This window comes from Athalia rosae, chromosome 2, assembly GCF_917208135.1.
Source record: "Athalia rosae chromosome 2, iyAthRosa1.1, whole genome shotgun sequence".
In the NCBI taxonomy this organism is placed as follows: Eukaryota; Metazoa; Arthropoda; class Insecta; order Hymenoptera; family Athaliidae; genus Athalia; species Athalia rosae.
In genome coordinates, this window is record NC_064027.1 from 16,325,237 (window position 1) to 16,341,859 (window position 16,623).

At 39.1% G+C, this 16,623-nt stretch overlaps 1 protein-coding gene across 17 annotated transcripts in view; it reads left to right on the top strand.

The window, feature by feature from the left end:
- Nucleotides 1–16,623, top strand: part of LOC105692063 (cytospin-A) — a 71,570-nt gene that overhangs the window by 43,908 nt on the left and 11,039 nt on the right. For 12 of the 17 annotated variants that reach the window (XR_007276765.1, XR_007276766.1, XM_020855912.2 and 9 more), the window contains one exon: nucleotides 9,638–9,938. Coding sequence is in view for 15 of the 17 variants with exons in the window: in XM_020855912.2 (XP_020711571.2) it covers nucleotides 9,638–9,938 (301 nt within the window). In the remaining 2 variants the exon portion in view is untranslated. Of the gene's footprint in view, nucleotides 1–6,706; nucleotides 7,302–8,885; nucleotides 9,939–15,611; nucleotides 15,748–16,623 lie in introns of those variants that run through there. The other 5 variants (XM_048649248.1, XM_020855914.2, XM_048649247.1 and 2 more) reach the window with 5 other exon arrangements.

A 16,623-nucleotide genomic window follows, 5' to 3' on the forward strand; every position in this document is an offset into this window, starting at 1 on the left:
GTCGATGTGATCCAGCCCTTGAAATTTCAGAAAATTGAACTTATATATGTATATCATTGGTGTAATCGCGAATCTAATCGATTAAAAAATTATTCAAAACGTTACCGTCGATGTCGTGGTATAAAATTTCAAACCTCGTATACCATATTTTGACGACGCGTATCAACGACGTACAATTTTACCCCGTTATCTGTAGGTGAGCCCAAAATTTATATTCGGCGAGAATAAAATTTCCTTCGTTAGATAAGAACTTTAAGGTTTCTAAGAAATTTCCGTATAATTTAGAATCGTTATCTCATAGAGCCGAAATACCAACGAACGTTCGACGGAACGACCGGTTATCTGTACGAATAGGCGTATCTAATTACAAAAGTTATATGTTGTTTAACTAGAGTAAAATAATTACCACATAAATTCACTTCTTTTTAATTATATTTGATTTCTTTTATTTCATTACCGAGATCCGATTCGTCGCATAACTCGGTCGAATCTAGACGACGAAACTTGCGTTCGTTTCAAACTTACGAAACTGCTGACTAGGTACTCGAAAATTTACACACTGAACAAAATATATCGGGTATAACGATGATATACCTGTGACGCTGACGTGTGTCACTTTTTTACTTATTCTTTATTGCGGTAACGAACGCGATTTTTATACAGGGTAACGAATAACGCGCTTCGAATTTCTCAATTTTCGAAAACCAAGTGAAAATTTCTTTACGCTTCAGAGAAATGATAATTTTCAAATATTTCGGCGAAAAATCGTATCGTCAAATTTCGGAATCTTTTTCAATACTTTCATCCGGATCAGTAGTTGATTGAATTGATTTTTTTTATTTTTCAGAGTTTCGTGACCGTTGGTCCGTAGCGAACGTTTCCAAAATCTCTGCTAGATAATAAAAAAGTGAGAAAAAAAAAAATACGTTCGATACTTCTGAGCCGTGTGTCTGAATATTTTATCATCGGAACGTCGCGTCGCGGTCGTAAGAATGTCCAATAAGCGATCATGTTTACGTGTACGTATAATTTTCCGTGATATTTGTTATCTCTCGAATTCCAATGAAATATTAATTAATGTAAATCTGAGGTATATATATATATATATATACACAGGTAGACATACATTACGGATAACGCAGCTGCATGTAAGATGTGAGTGACTTTTTTCTTTATTATTCCATTTGTTCGTTCTTTTTATTCCTCCTTTCGTCGGATTCTAATCCTTCGATGCCTCGCTCATATAATAAACCCGTATCTCTGTACGTCCCCATAAATAAAACACCCGAAGGAACGGGGACCTGGTCCTGCATCGAGTATCGCGTACGTAATTCCTAACTGCACAGATCAGGTGAATTAAAATTCAACGTTACATACTCGCGTGAATATATTATCCGTATAAATGCTCGCTGACAATGAGATAAAACTCGTGCGTCCGATGCTCGGATTTTTCATTACACATCCGTTGTATCTTTTTCAAATTATTACAAATTTTTTGCGCCAACCGCCATAAAGCAAATCGAATAATTTTCGTCACTCCAGTTCGAAGCGTTTCCCGTCTCGGAAATGAATCGCGCTAAAAATATGCACCGTAACGAGCACGTAGGTAAAAATGTACAATAGCATTCGCAACGCGTCGTGCGGGCCACTCGACTATGGCTATGTGTATTACATAGATGTACCGGAAGTGTATCGTGTTCGTTACATATAATATAAACCTATGCGTGCAAAACTTATACTATACATCATCGTATGTTCAAATATATACGTAGGTCGAAGGTGCATAGATATTTCATGCCTTTACATTTGTTATATAATTCGACGTGTGTTATAAGTGAATAGGGACGCGTGTGCGCGTATGTACCGTACAATGCATCCGCAGGGGTGCATGGTATAATTCTGGAAGCTAAACTGCAGTGCGGGCGCGGACACTATGTATGTAGAGGAATGCAACGGCCGCGTTCGTCATCGTGCGCTGCGTAACATGAGAAAGATTTATTTTAACATCGCCGCCTGCAATTGCGGCGAATTTTTCCGCGCCGTATACGAGGCCGTATAAAAAAATAAACGACGAATCTACTGGGTAGACAAAAATCGATCCTAATTTTCAGCGACGAAAATATCGGGGACGGGTTGAATATTTGGCTCCAAGAAATCTTTGGATCGATTCACGTTGCGATCGCGTCCGGCGAAGTCGGTTGATGACATTTTGTACGGTATAAACACCGCGATGTTGTTGTACCGCGCAGCATTGAGAGGGCGATTGCTATAATGTTACGAAAGTCCAGCTACGTCCAGTTTTCGCAGTCTCTTGGATCACGAGTCACTGCAAGCCGCAGTTGTTGCATAGCGAGATCATTTTCCATTCGACCTATATAAGAAATCCACGCTTCGCCGTATGGCTCTCTATCGGTTTTTACCTCATTTTATGTATGTACTTCGTTCAAAAAGTACGAAATGGCCGATTGTATTGGATTATTCCCGCTTTTCAAAGCGAAAATATCGAGATACCTCTCTAGATCCGTTTCACATATCGTCGGTCGTAGCCTATAAACTTTCGTTCTCCCATTCGCAGCTTCGTGGAATCAGATATTGAAATTCATCTCGTTGTCGTTTCTAAGCAAAGCCTAACGACCCCCGTATCCCCCCTGCACTTCGCAATAATAACGAACACCGTTGCAAAATCCCACATGTGTATATTACCGAGCCAACGCGCGACTGCGTGGAATTTGTATGCGATATCTCGTGTGCAGATGTTCCTAAGCGAAAATAATAATATCGACACCTTCGAGTTAAAAGCTTGCGGCGTACGCAAGATGCGTATATGATAATACCGGTACGTAACATCACGTTCGCTGAATCTCACTTACAATTAGGAATACGTCACTAGCCAACATAATGAGGATAGAAAAAAAAATAATAATCTTGTCGCCGTATAGGTTCGCCGATCACCGAGTATTCGATCCGTCGATCGATGATAGACGACGACAAAATGAAAGAACAAAAAATTCATCCTCTACAAAAAGTCGTTTAAAACGTTTTTTAACTAACTTCACGGTTAAAGTTGAATTTCACGAGGCCTTCCATCGCAATTTGTCGTCCCAAATCGGATCGGATGCGAAACCCGGGAATCGGATTAAAATTTTCGCAGCGAGCTTCGAAGGTACTCGCCGGCTTAACTCTTTTTCTTCGGCGATATTCTCAAAGCTTATTTTACTTTTATTCGATTGGTCGGTACACCTATGGGTTACAGGTATGTATACCATATCGCATGGCTGGAACAAGTCCTAGAAAATATGCCTCCACAGGACGACTGTGGAATGATGTATGCGTTCGATGTGGGGTCTATGGGACAATGGGCTGCGGCAGGTAATAATTTCTCGGGCCTTCCCGATCCCCGTTCCTTGCGCACGTCAGCGATGGACTCGAGAAGCGCGCGAGTTCGAACAAATAATCGCGACCGTCCCCCGACCGCACTGGGCGCTTAACGTCCTCGTCGGGGTTCCCAACGTCACCGCGGAGTCGCAGATTTCTGTACGATGAGAAAAATTTGAACAAACGAGAGAAAATCGACATAACATCGCGGACAAGTTACTCGATCGGGATTATTATCGGTCGAATATTTCCCTACACTTTGTTGGCGACCGGAGTGAGAGAGCCTCTCGGCTCATGCCTCATAGGAGTAAAGACTTTACGAGTACGCACGCTTACGGAGAACATCACGACGGGCAAAGATTTTCCTATTTTGAATTCTCAGCCCTGGGGTGCTACCGCGAATCGAATCTGATTCTCTTCTCATTATTTCTCGGTTAAATTATGTCGCGGAGCGCGTAAAAGTAGAAAAAGGTTCGTACGGTTTGCGTTATGCGTCGGCTCTTGTGAGACGGATCTGGTCTAGGTCTAATTGAGTTCAAATGTGTAACGAGCTCCTCGTCGATTGGACGATAAATAATTCGTGATTTTAAAATCAATCTACCGGTGTATTTTAAATCGTGTTTAGTTAACCGAGCAATAAATCCTTCGTAGGCGGTAGTTATTAAAGTCCTTAGCGGCATTCCTGTGTGCCCCTCGTGTTCGGAGATATGAATCTGAATTCTTAAAACTATACATACGGTGAAGAGACCGCATTCGTCGTCGAAAACGACATTATACGTGTATAGGTATATACGACGACCGTTCCAACATCCATAATCAATTATCATATAATAACTAGAAAGTATAATTTCTAAATTTTTTTATCTACGGGAACTCCGGGTGACCTTGACGTTTTATTTATCTCGTTTTTCCTTCACCGCGTGATTTTTCTTCCTCCTATTCTCCGTCTGCCCCCACATGTCTTCCACGTGTGTTACGCGCTTTGTGACGTTTGTAGCCGGGAAGACCCTCGAAACTTGACCCGCACCTAACCACACCAGGGCCGTCTCCTGCGGGATACTTTTGATCGTCGTTTCGAAAACGACCCGTAAAAGCGCGCCGGTCAGCGAAAAGTTCTATCGGATTATCTCGACACGTTACACGCTTATCGTACTCGAGGAACCGACCCGAAGAACGGGACACGTAACAAGTAACAACTTCCATTGTTGCAAAAGATATGTATACCCGTACACCGGTACACGTCTACCTGTATAGGTGTACGTATACATATATGTATGTACACACGTTCCACTTTGAGAGTTTTTAGAGGGCCTCGAGGTTCAAACGCTGCCTTCGTTCTTTTTTCTTTTCTCTTTTTTCTCTCTCTCTCTCCGTTTCTTCTTCTACTTTTTTCTCCGACTGATCTATTCTACGCCACCCGCTTTTGTGAGGAAATGTTTTTTGTTTTTTTTCTGTTATACCTCATTTCTGTTTTCGCTGCAGGATCATGCCTGATCCTATACTTCGGCAGGAACTGAAAAAGAACCGTATACATTTCAAAACAGAACTATTCACGTGGTCACACCGACGGAAATTATCTTCAATTAAGCGAACATCATGAACCAATGTACACAACTTTATGAATGGAACATTCCAGGTCAATTTTACCGTCCTATTGAAATGGCGGTCGAAGGTATTTCAGGACCTGCTCAAATAAGTTGACCTGGAATTTAATTGATTATAATTGATCTGATGAACTCCGACGATGTGCGTAGGTAAAAGTTTTTCCTCAGTTCCGAATGAAATGAGAAAAAGAAAAAGAACGCGACGTTCGGTATGTTGGAATGGTGAGAATCGGTGGACAAATTTGATCCTTCGTATGAGCGGGCAGCCCGCGTCAGCGCCGCCACGAATAAGACTTTGACTCTGAAGAAACAAAATAAACGAACAAAAAGATCGAAGATATTTCGAAAGATCTTAACGGTCTAATCATCCTTCGAATCGGAGGATCTACTACCATAGATTTCAATTAGCTATACAGAGTCTGCAGCATCGATAAATCGACGCTTTATTGATCTATAGCTAAACGAAGATCATCGAAGATTAAAACAAAATAGAGTCCGCCGTATTTGAACGGGTTGATCTAACTGGAAATGAAAATGAACAAACATCATCTTCGGCTCACAGGTCCCAATGAAAATTATAAATGAAAATTATAATTGAGAGCACTTTTTGAAAAATTCTGTTGATTCGTTGAGTTCGTATGAATGATAACGAAATTCTAAAGAAAAGGAATTAGATACACGCGTGAGCGCTGAAAATTTGACGTAATAATGATACGTAATTACGTACACAGTGTATCTTCACGAAATGGATTCTTCTAATTCACAAAGATACGATATACGCGCATATAAATTCAGATAATAGCTATTTGCGGTATCGTCATTTTATGACGTGGTAACGTTAGTTCTGACGTTTCCTAATTTTTCAAAGGCTTGCGCTCTCTTTATCTTTACTAATTAGCCCGTTCACGATATCACATTATACACCTATAAGCTCGTCAATTCTCTCAAGATAACCAGTTTTCAACCAGTTTTCAAAATTTTCTGTTCATCTCAGAGTGCACGGTGACCGCTGCGATAATTTCCCATTCGATCCTTTTTTTTTCTACCATTTTTTTCCTCATACTCATCAGACGTCGAAATCTGAAAAAAACAAAATTTAAAGGTACAGGATTATTTTTTCCAAATTTTATGTAGATTCGTAGTCATAAGAAAAATTGGAAAGTAATCAGATATAACGAAATGAAAAAAAGTGAAAAAAAAAAGAGATCAGTTTTTGTTGATATCTAATTTCATAAGGGCACCGCGTATCGCACCCACGTTATATCTGTGCGTATACGATCGAACGATGAAACCGTGACAAGTGAAACGGAAGCGTCGTAAAAATTCATAAATTAATTAAAGGACATCTCGCCGGTCGTTCGTCCCTCCCGTTAAATATGCAACGATACAAATAGCATACGTGCAGCCACCTATGGGAATGATTAAAATGAAAAAAAAAAAATTATACGCACACCGTGACGCAACTTTATAACGTACACACCACTCTTCGTTCTCGAACCATATGTTAAACGTAAGAAAAACTGGTCAGCGACGTCTGCAAATTCCGCAGCCTCCTCGGGCAGTTTAGATCTGACTCCTATCCCCACCATGTTTCTCTTTCCCTTCCCCCCTCACCTCGCAGCTCTTCTTAAACTTCACGTTCCCCTTCGCCCCCCCCTCTCTTTCTGCCGCCGTTCTTCAACTTCTCCGACGGCTCTCCGGGGTTCCGAAGCACGGCGGCTTCGAGCAACAGACCTCAGTCTCGAATGCAATACCGAAGCGGATGTGCGTTCTGTTTTCGTATCGTCTTCAGACGCGAGTCGACGCGTACGTACGATACCTGCGGTATTTCGGAACCGACGATCAAAATTATTGAGTTCTTCCGTCGTTCGAGTTTTCGGTTTCCCTTATTTTGTTATTATTTCAGTTTTTTGAGTCTCAAAGTTCGCGGGTTCGACGATTTGAGCACGTGGGATATGTGAGGTGCGATTCGTGAAGAATGTAAAATTTGTGAAATATTTCTCTAACTGTCAGGATTATAAATAATTGAAAAAAATGACGTGATCGGTGAGACTAATTAACGGATATCGTCGTTATACTCTCGATACGAAATTGCCTAATGAAATATTTGTCCACTCGAAGTGAATTCCGAAACAACAGGTGCAGGTGGTTCGTGCCTCGTAGTAAGCCTTTTGAGTGAGGCTGCGCCTCCGACGTTTTCAACGGAATTTCCGAAATTTCTTTCATAAATCTAGGACTGTGGTTAGAGGTGATAACCGTTTGAAAATTATTTTCAAAACAGTTTTGTACACGATCGGAAACAAATTGAATCGCCGAGATAAGGTATGCATCGGATTTCCTCGAGGCGAGGATAACGAACAATTTTCAGATCTTAAATTTACCATCAATTTTGCCATGTAATTGTTTTTTATTCGGTGTCAAATTTCTCTTCGACTGTCAACTCTGCTGTCATATTGTGCCGTCCAGTTGCATCTCGTCGATAATCATTCAGGGACAGACTGACGCAATGCAAAATTTTTTCTCACCCCAACGAACTTGTGAGCCGATGGTAGAAATTTTTTTGGATAAAAAACGGAAACGTGGATTTTCCCCATTTGTCAACTTTGGACTCGCATTTGTGACAGCGGATGTCGATTGTTTGGAAAGTCCAAAAATCCGGACAGATCCGCGTCGCGTATAAAACTTTTCATGTTCCATCCACCGTAATTTCACACTTGTATTCTCCCTGTCCTTGGAATGCGGGTCGTATTTGTACGTCGATTTGACGGTCGGTTGCTAATATCCACCTGATTTCTGTCGGTCCTTGATGCAGATGTTAAGAAAGTCCGATCGGTAGGCCTTTCCCCCTCCATTCGTAATTATAATGTAGAAAGACTGGAACCGCGACAAAGCGGTTCCGAAGGGGGTCGTATTGTAGTAGCGCATTGTTCCCCTTTTTTATTTTATTCTCATTCTTTTTGTAATTCATACTCACCTATTATTACGCTCCGCGAATAACTGATCGTTAAGTTTGATGTTTCGAATTCTATATTTTCCCACGAGCTTTAATAATTGGCCCTGAGCGAACGAACGAAGGAGGCTGCTGCACCGGTATTGTGATTTCGGTCGTAAACTTCGGCTCGTTGTCAGATACTATCGTCAACGAATCAGCGGTAATTATCTTTCCTTATGGCCTGTGAAGCCGGTACACTATACCCTCGTAACTTTTTGAACCGTTGATGCGTTCGATTTACGCGAACTTCGGAATGCGTGAGAATTATAAACCTGTTCATCGCGGTTTCCATTGCAAATAAATTTTCGTCCTGATGATCCTGTTTTTTCAAAAGAAATTTTCTTCGAATCTGAAATTTGTTTTCCCAAAATATCGCTTCGTTTCAATTGACCCCCCTTACGTACAAATATTTCTTTTTTATTTCACGTCCATCCGTGGATAAAACAAAAAAAAATTTTATCACTTTTTGCACTCGTCTAACGTTTTTTTCCTTATCATATAAATGGCCAAAAGAGACGAAAAGTCCCGCGATTGTCTGACATTAATAATTTATAACGTAATTGTATTACATCTTTGTATCTGCGTGGGAATAGAGCGTTTCCGGGCACAAAAGATTGCGTTATGTAAAACTTCATTTTTGCGCCAACACGTGTCGGTATTAGATCTGTGGCCTCTGAGGCTCGTGTGACAATTACTTTTAGTTTTCCAAAATGGCGGTCAACAAGAACTTCAACCCGAAATCCGAGATGCGAGTAATGATTAGCTGCCTGGGGAGGGTTTTAATGGTTCATCGATCTGTTCATAAAAATTCACTTATCCGATTGTACATTTCACGAGACATTTCATCTCTCGAAATACAGAATTTCTAATTTTTTATTTTCGCGAGTTGATCCCTGTTATCTTGCGGTTTGCAGAAGTTGTTCAGCCTATACCTCACTCTTGTATAAACTTTACGTTCTTGACGACAAAAAGAGAAAAAAGATAAAAAATAATTAGCGAGAGGAAAATACGTTCGATCTTTGACGAGGACACAGGTGTAACTGGAAGCTGTGTCTTTGTCAATTTACAGTACATGCGGAATAAACAGAGACTTGTTCAAAAGTCCGGGTGTAAAGTTGACGAGAGAAATATAAATTTCCATAAAAAATAAAAACAATACAAGATAATAAATAAACAACAAAGTGTCGACTGACTGTAGAATGTGAACAACTGCGGTGGGAAGGTCGATTGTGCAGCGTTTTTTTAAAATTGTGTGCCTTTATACGTATACATATTTGTGGAATTTGAATATGAGGATATTTTCAAGACTATCCGATCGAACTTAAAGCACAAGATATCATCGTACACACACATGTAAAATGACGATCGTAATGAATGACTTTTTTTAACGAATAAATTAACCATTCGTTCATTTTTTTTTCCCCATCGTCATCGTTGTCGCCCGATTCATAAGAAGAAGAAGCAGGTGAAATGTTGAAGGACAATAACACCAACAACGACAATAATAACAATAACAATAATAATAAGAATAATACCAAACACAACGAAAAAACAAAGAACAAAAATTATTGATCGGAAGTCTCTCTCGATTGCCGTCATCTGTTTCCCGGTGACTCTTGGTTGAAGTAAAAGTGACCATGATGAAGTTCAAATCGCTGTTCCGTAGAGGTCAGCAGACGCACCAGGGAAGTCACCCTGGAGCCGGCGGAGGGGGCCAGGGCCAGGGCCCTTTGAGGCAAGCCTCGAGTGCCTCCTCCTTGGAGGGGAAGCCGACCGCCGTCTCGAGGGCCACCAAGGGTGGTCACGTATCGGGGGGAGGAGGAAACAAGGCCGCGAGGATGCAGGAGCTGGAGAGAGAGGTCGAGGCCCTCAACAGGGACCGGGCCACTCTGGAAGCCAACCTTCAAGAGGCTGCAGCCGCGGCACACCAGCTTCATCAACTGCGTTCGGAGCTTAACGAGGTCAAGGTGAGTTGTTGTTGTTGTTTTTTTTATTTGAAAAGATTTCAAAATTTTATCGCCCTCAGAACCTACGATTAGCTTTCGGTCCTCAACCGGATGTTGGGAATTCGGCGGAAATCCCGATCACGCCGATCGAGAAATACGTTGATCTGAAGTCGAAGGACTGCATGGAAAGGTGCGGTTAGGGTTTCTCGAAACTTGTTACGTTTCAAATTTTAGAAAGAATAATTCAAGGATCGAAACTCGACGTTTCACAGAGAGAAATAACGGGCAATACAGTTTCTTGTTACTGACCGTAATATCTGTGAGAACAAGAGGCAATGTGGCAAGATAACGTTTCGTGAAAACTGAAGAATGACGAATCATATTATTCGTTATTGTTATAGTTTCTTATTTCACACAGTCGCAATTGTATCAGACCCAAGCTAACGAGTCACGTGCGTGGTGTACCTACTCTGGTCGCTGTATACAGGCCAACATCTCACATTCCTTGAAATTTATCTATTCCATTCTTTTAGTTTCTATCTTTACTTTTATTCTTTACGGCAACGATCGATCGATCATTTCGTGACCCTTTTTATCGGTTGCATTACAGCTGCAGGGCTCGCTGCAGGGTTATTGTGTACCTATAGTATTTATTCCACAGGTACGAAATCCCCTTCACTCGCGGTAGTTTCAGATTGAATAAATATCAAACAGAATCAAATGTCGGTGAGATGAAATCGAGAAATTGCAAAAATTATTCACGAATCTTCTCCCGATTCAAAGAATGAGAAATTTCTAATTTTATAATTCATCGCTAAAAATATGCACCCCGTACTTATTATCCATTAAAACGACTAGCGAGAAGCGTATTGCATTACCGTCATATTATATACGCGACTATATAGTACAGGAATGTACTTCGCAATGCTTGATAAGAATGCGATGTGTATGTCGCATTAATTAATTAAATTACGTGGTCAGTTGTTGTACATTTTTACGTATACGCGTTCGTGTTCGTAAAATCTGTACAACATAACCGCGCGATTTATACTGCGATCGCAGGACACCGCAGCTACAAGTGTAGACATAATATACGTGGAAAATATCTTATACTGCAGTAGGTATAAATGAATCTACTATAAGTTATATACCCGCTCCTATCTTACATCACACATGAATAAATTGTACAACGACGTCGCAACTTCCACGTAACGCTACGACGACGACGGTACTGTAATAATTCTCCGCCTCAAAGAATCGGGATTAATCTATACTTAAACTGATCTACTAGATTAGAAGCGTAAATCCATATCATCCCGGACCAAATCAGTTGTCACCGTTTGATTCGCAGAATTTTTTTCTCTTTTCCAAACTCTGATATCACAAAATATACGTATAACTTGAAATCGGATAAACCGTCGTCAAGAGTGACGTTGATTAGTGGTTTACGGATAATCCCTGTGTACGTTAAAACTCGTAAGAATGCATGTATAATTCAACCCTGAATCGTTGCCAGATGTCTCTTTATGTTGTTTTTTTTTAATTTCGCTGTTTTGCGAATCTGAAATCTCGTGATATTGTATCGTGGGTGTCCGGATATACGACGCGAATTGTACAGGCGAGGGAGGAATGAAATAAAAAATTAATTACGTGCCTTGTAATGTTCGGTACATTGAGGTTTTTTTCTGTATTTTTTTTCCTTTTAATTTCTATCTTTGAGAGCGAGAAACTGCAACGTGAACCTGCAAGCGAGTAGAAGTATTATACTTACGGAGTTAGAAATAATATACAACATATGCGACGACGTTCTTCGTGAAAAACATCCACAAGAATTATGTAACGCTGTATTCGTGCTTGTGCACTTCTTAGCGTACAGTATATGGAAGTACGTGACTTACATGTTTTACTGCAAAAGCGGGAATATGTATACGTATAACTGTACATATGTATACGGGAAATATGGATTGTAAATTTGGAATTTTTAATACTTTGAGAGATACATAATATTATCGTACTTAGGTATACACATACCTATATTTCCTTAGTCCTATGTATTCATAGAAAATACACTTGTAATGATATCAGAGGAATCTTGAATTACCATCACAACTGCATCGGGAGACAATATTCTATTTGTACTTTTTTCTTTTCTGGTTTCAAAACTTTACACGATACCTGCGACATGATGTTTTTTTTTTTTTCTCTTCTGCTCCGAAGCTTTTTTGCGACGCTTATGTAAATTCCTCTGGACTGAACTGCACGTTCAGTTATACGAGTATAACCGTAATCTTTTGATGAACACGCATTATCATATTTTTTTTTTTTTTTTCAAGGATATGTATTTGCTTTTTTTTCAAGATGAACACTTAATCCGGTAGTAAAATAATAGTCCTTGGTATTCCCAGTATTCGGGTTTGGTTGTAATTTCTATTCTTAGAATCTCATGTACGACCACATTTTATGGTTCCATATTTTTTTTATCTAGTTTTTTTTTTCCCCATAAAAGCTGCACTGCACCCTCCTTAGAGGCTGTGGAGACGTGGAGGAGAATACCACATTTCTTTTATACATATATCGTGCACATAGTCGTGGGGAAATTTCATGACGTCACATCCATCGATTGAATATTTGTGTAATCTTGCGGTATTCAAAATTGGGGTGTAATTGTTTAAATTCTTTGGTAATGTGAATATTATTTTCAAAATCATTGCAATTCTCACCGAAGGGCGTTTTACGACTAAATACGAAATTGTAGGGAACTGCATTTAGTTGCGGCTTTTTCTTACCCTCTGAATCTTTTTCCATTTTGAAATAATTCTGTGTACCGATTTTCGGGTCATTTTAGCGGAGAATGGGTGAGAAATCATTAGTATAGAGGGAAGCAGCTGAGATCCGAGATGATCAGAACCGAAACAGGTGGTTACCCAGATCTCGCTCGACACGGTCTGGATAACTCCCTCCGCACGTTCTTCTTCCTTACGGGGCGTACGAGCATTTCTCGAAATTTCTATTCCGCGATGTGCTCATTGTAGTACGTTTTTCTACACGAAATGCGGTTCCATTTGTTTCATCCGTTTCAAGATTCTGAACCTATATCAACGTCGAGTATAATACTTTTCTAGAGTTTCGTCTTAAGTTCGCTGTACTTGATTCGAGAAGTCAAAGTTCATTAAAAAAAAAATGAAACTAAATAAAATGAACAAAATGACTCAAGATTCATTATTTGAGCGATATGTGTAAGAATCGGGCTGCGGAAGCTGCTTGAGTTTGTCCTAAATTTTTTTCGTCGTACTCAATATACGCGTTCTCGTCATCTCTCCGGGTAAGATTAATACGAAGTAGAAAGAAAAGAAAAAAAATTTCTTATTTTTTTGTACTTCTCTTTTTATTCGACCCTTCTACGAAGTAAACGATAAGATGCGTCAACGCGACGGAAATTCCAGTCTCACGATCCAAAGTAATTTATATCTTCGCTCTTTTAACCGGATGCTTATGTTTCGACAGATTATTCTAAAGTTTTCTTCTTTTCTTTTATCTCCTCCCTTTTAATGTGCAACGAGCATGTGTATGATCGAATATTTCTGAATAATAATAACCGAAGAAACGAAGAATACCTGCATTGCGGTTCGATTATGATATCGCAATGAGTCGCGCTTCCGCTCGCGAATTTGATAATATCGTTGTATTAATAATTAAACATATTATTGTTCAGAAATTGACGGTGACAGTTAGGTGACTTTTTTTCGTTCCACTGTGTAAGGAAAATTTTTTTGTTCGACATTGTGATCTTATGTTGTACCGATGGGAAATAGCTATATAGATACGTCACGCACTGATTATCATGGTGGTAAAATATAGAAGTATACATATATTTATACAATGCTAAAATAAGCGTAGTCATCGATGTGACGCGGTTCCTCGGTGAGAAGACGATTTGAACCATTACGACCTCGAAATAAAATTGAATTCCTTACGCTTCGAGTGCTATGAGTATACGCGTTCGCGTCAACGGTGACAAACTGTATCGTTTCGCGCACGGATAATAATTGGGCGGTTGTAAAATTTTTAGTATTTTAAGTATTTTTTTTATTTTCCAACAGATTCGATCTGAAACTTGATCAAAATTGCGGTCGAGATGAAAAAAACAATAATAATAGCAACGAAAGAAATTGAGTCAAATTCTTGTCCCCGTTGATCTTTTAATCCGCATGAATTAACTTTGACAGGTCATTAATATATGGATTCGTAAAACTATATTATCTGCGTAATGGGTTCTCTCCGGTATAAAATTGCATTTATTTTACGGTAAAGTTTAAAGCTGGAACTAATTAAATACCATATGAAAGTTGTTCCACAAAGTTTTACTTTAGATTCCGATCGTGCATCTTGTGAGTTGGTTGGTAGTTCACCCCGATTGAGGCGAGACTGAAAGTATTCACTGCCATTCATTGGGAGATTAAAGCGACTTGAGAACAAGTAACGGTCTGTCGCTCTAGGGGAACAGCTGCGGTACTTCTCTTGGCTTTGATACTACATTTTATTTTCTAGTTTTATACCCTTTTTATACTCCAGATATTTATGTGTAATTATTATATCTTTCAGCCTTTGATGAAAACGCATTTATACTTGGCTCATTAACCTCCATGTTTAACAATAATTGCAAATGCATAGTTTACTGTATATTGCCACGTACTACTTCGGATGTTGGCCTGAACGTGAAATTATTACAATAATCATCATCGACTGTCGTATTGTGGGTATAGTTATTGTTTGAAAAATTAATTTATCGAACAATCGGATTGCTCTCGAATATCTTCACAATTAGTGTTCCAGTTTTTTCAGTTGCATGTATTTCGTACTTCGTTAACTATGAGAGTAATTGTCATATTCAAACCCAATTCTACAACTCGATTTGTATTAGCATTAATTTTAATTTCGATCCATGTCGTCGTGATTCTTCGTAGATGATATAACTGATAAGAAGTAACCGATCTAGTTGTCTTCATGATATTTTTTGTAATCACTATAACTTCCATGAGTAGAATTTCCACGTTTGAATTCATTCCAACGATTCAATTTCTACTTTTAACATTGATATCACTAATTTATCCTTATCGTTCCATGACGCCACGACTAATGGCTTTTTATACTAATCAATATTGCACAGCGTTTGTAAGTAGTCGGAGAGATTCTGAGATATTTGAAGTCAAACGGAGCGAGATTTTTGAATACATTTTCCCGAGACGAGCCTCGTGCAAATTTATCTTCAAGTCGTCCTAATTTTGAGCTTTTTCTTCTTTGCCGCGGGGTTATAAATATGTGAAATTACTTGCAGCATGACCTCGGGCCACTTTCGACCAACGAATGAGATTCTATTTATATTTCTTTTTACTTATAATTAATGATCTTGGTTACTTGTAAACTAACGTCTTCTAAACATACGATCATACGTCGGTGGATTTCCAGGAATTTCCAAAACCGCAACCACAAATTGAACGATATAGCACAATACCGTGTAATGCAAACTCTTAAACATTTCAATTGGCGTGTTGGTTGAAGAGGTTCACTTTGCCTTCGTTAGAAAAATAAAATAAATTGAAGGAAAGAATAAATAAACTATTTCGAAAATTGCCGCTTGCACGTTAGCACGTCTGCTTTGCGTGAGGAGATTTCGACGCACGCGTCTTAACGGCATCTCAACTTGAAAATATGAACAAAAAAAAGTTAGGACCAGGTGGCGCTGTAATGTTTACCAAATAAATATCACCGATGCAAGTGAAGAAAAGAGTGGGCTTCCGAGATGAAAAAACGTTATTTTCCACCACTGACGGTAAATGAAAAATTGTTCTTCGTCTGTCTTTAGGGTTGAGCATCGGTGTATCGATAATAACCATCGTGTACATGAATGAAAATTTACAAAGCTAAAAATTAAAAAATACCAGCAGAAGTCTTTTCATTGGGTTATCCGTGTGTAATTTAGATTTCGTACTGATACAGTTTGATTATTATGCCCTAAAAAAATATTTGCTGTATGTGTTCACGTAGAATCGATTTATGAAATAATCTAAAAGTTTACGGGAAAAAATTCGAACTTTTAACTTAAGGTCGACCCTGTCGGCTCAGAGACATACATAACCTTAAACTCATGACAGGTATAGTCAAAACTAACGTTGCAAGTGTCTCATTTTCTTGCGGTAAAACTTTTCGTTGGCTTTACTGATTACGCGTTTATTCTGTGGTATACCGACTGGTTCGTTATTCGCAGCTTACGAAATGCTACATTCTGTCCTCACCTTTGTGTACTAATTCGTATTTTTTTTTTTCTATCAGGTTTTAGCTCCATGCAGTTTACACATTAAATATTTTTCAACCAAACATTATTCAGCACTCGACGCATACTAAATAGTCGAGGAGTTTCTTTGATCCTTCTTATATTTTTTAAGTCAAGATCAAGGAATTTCATCTGAAGTCTTGGGTTTGCCAATTGGGTCTTTGTAACGCGACATTTTATAGTTTTTTAACTGTTTGTTCCTCCCATGATTTAGAAAGAGAACTTTTATCGCAGCAAAATTCTTGAACAATCCCATTACAAAAAATTTTATTTGTAACTAATGCTATAACTTATTCTAAATAAAATGTTCAGATGTTTTCAATGACCCAGATGCATTGATCAGTGCCCAAATGATACATCATTCAATTATTTATA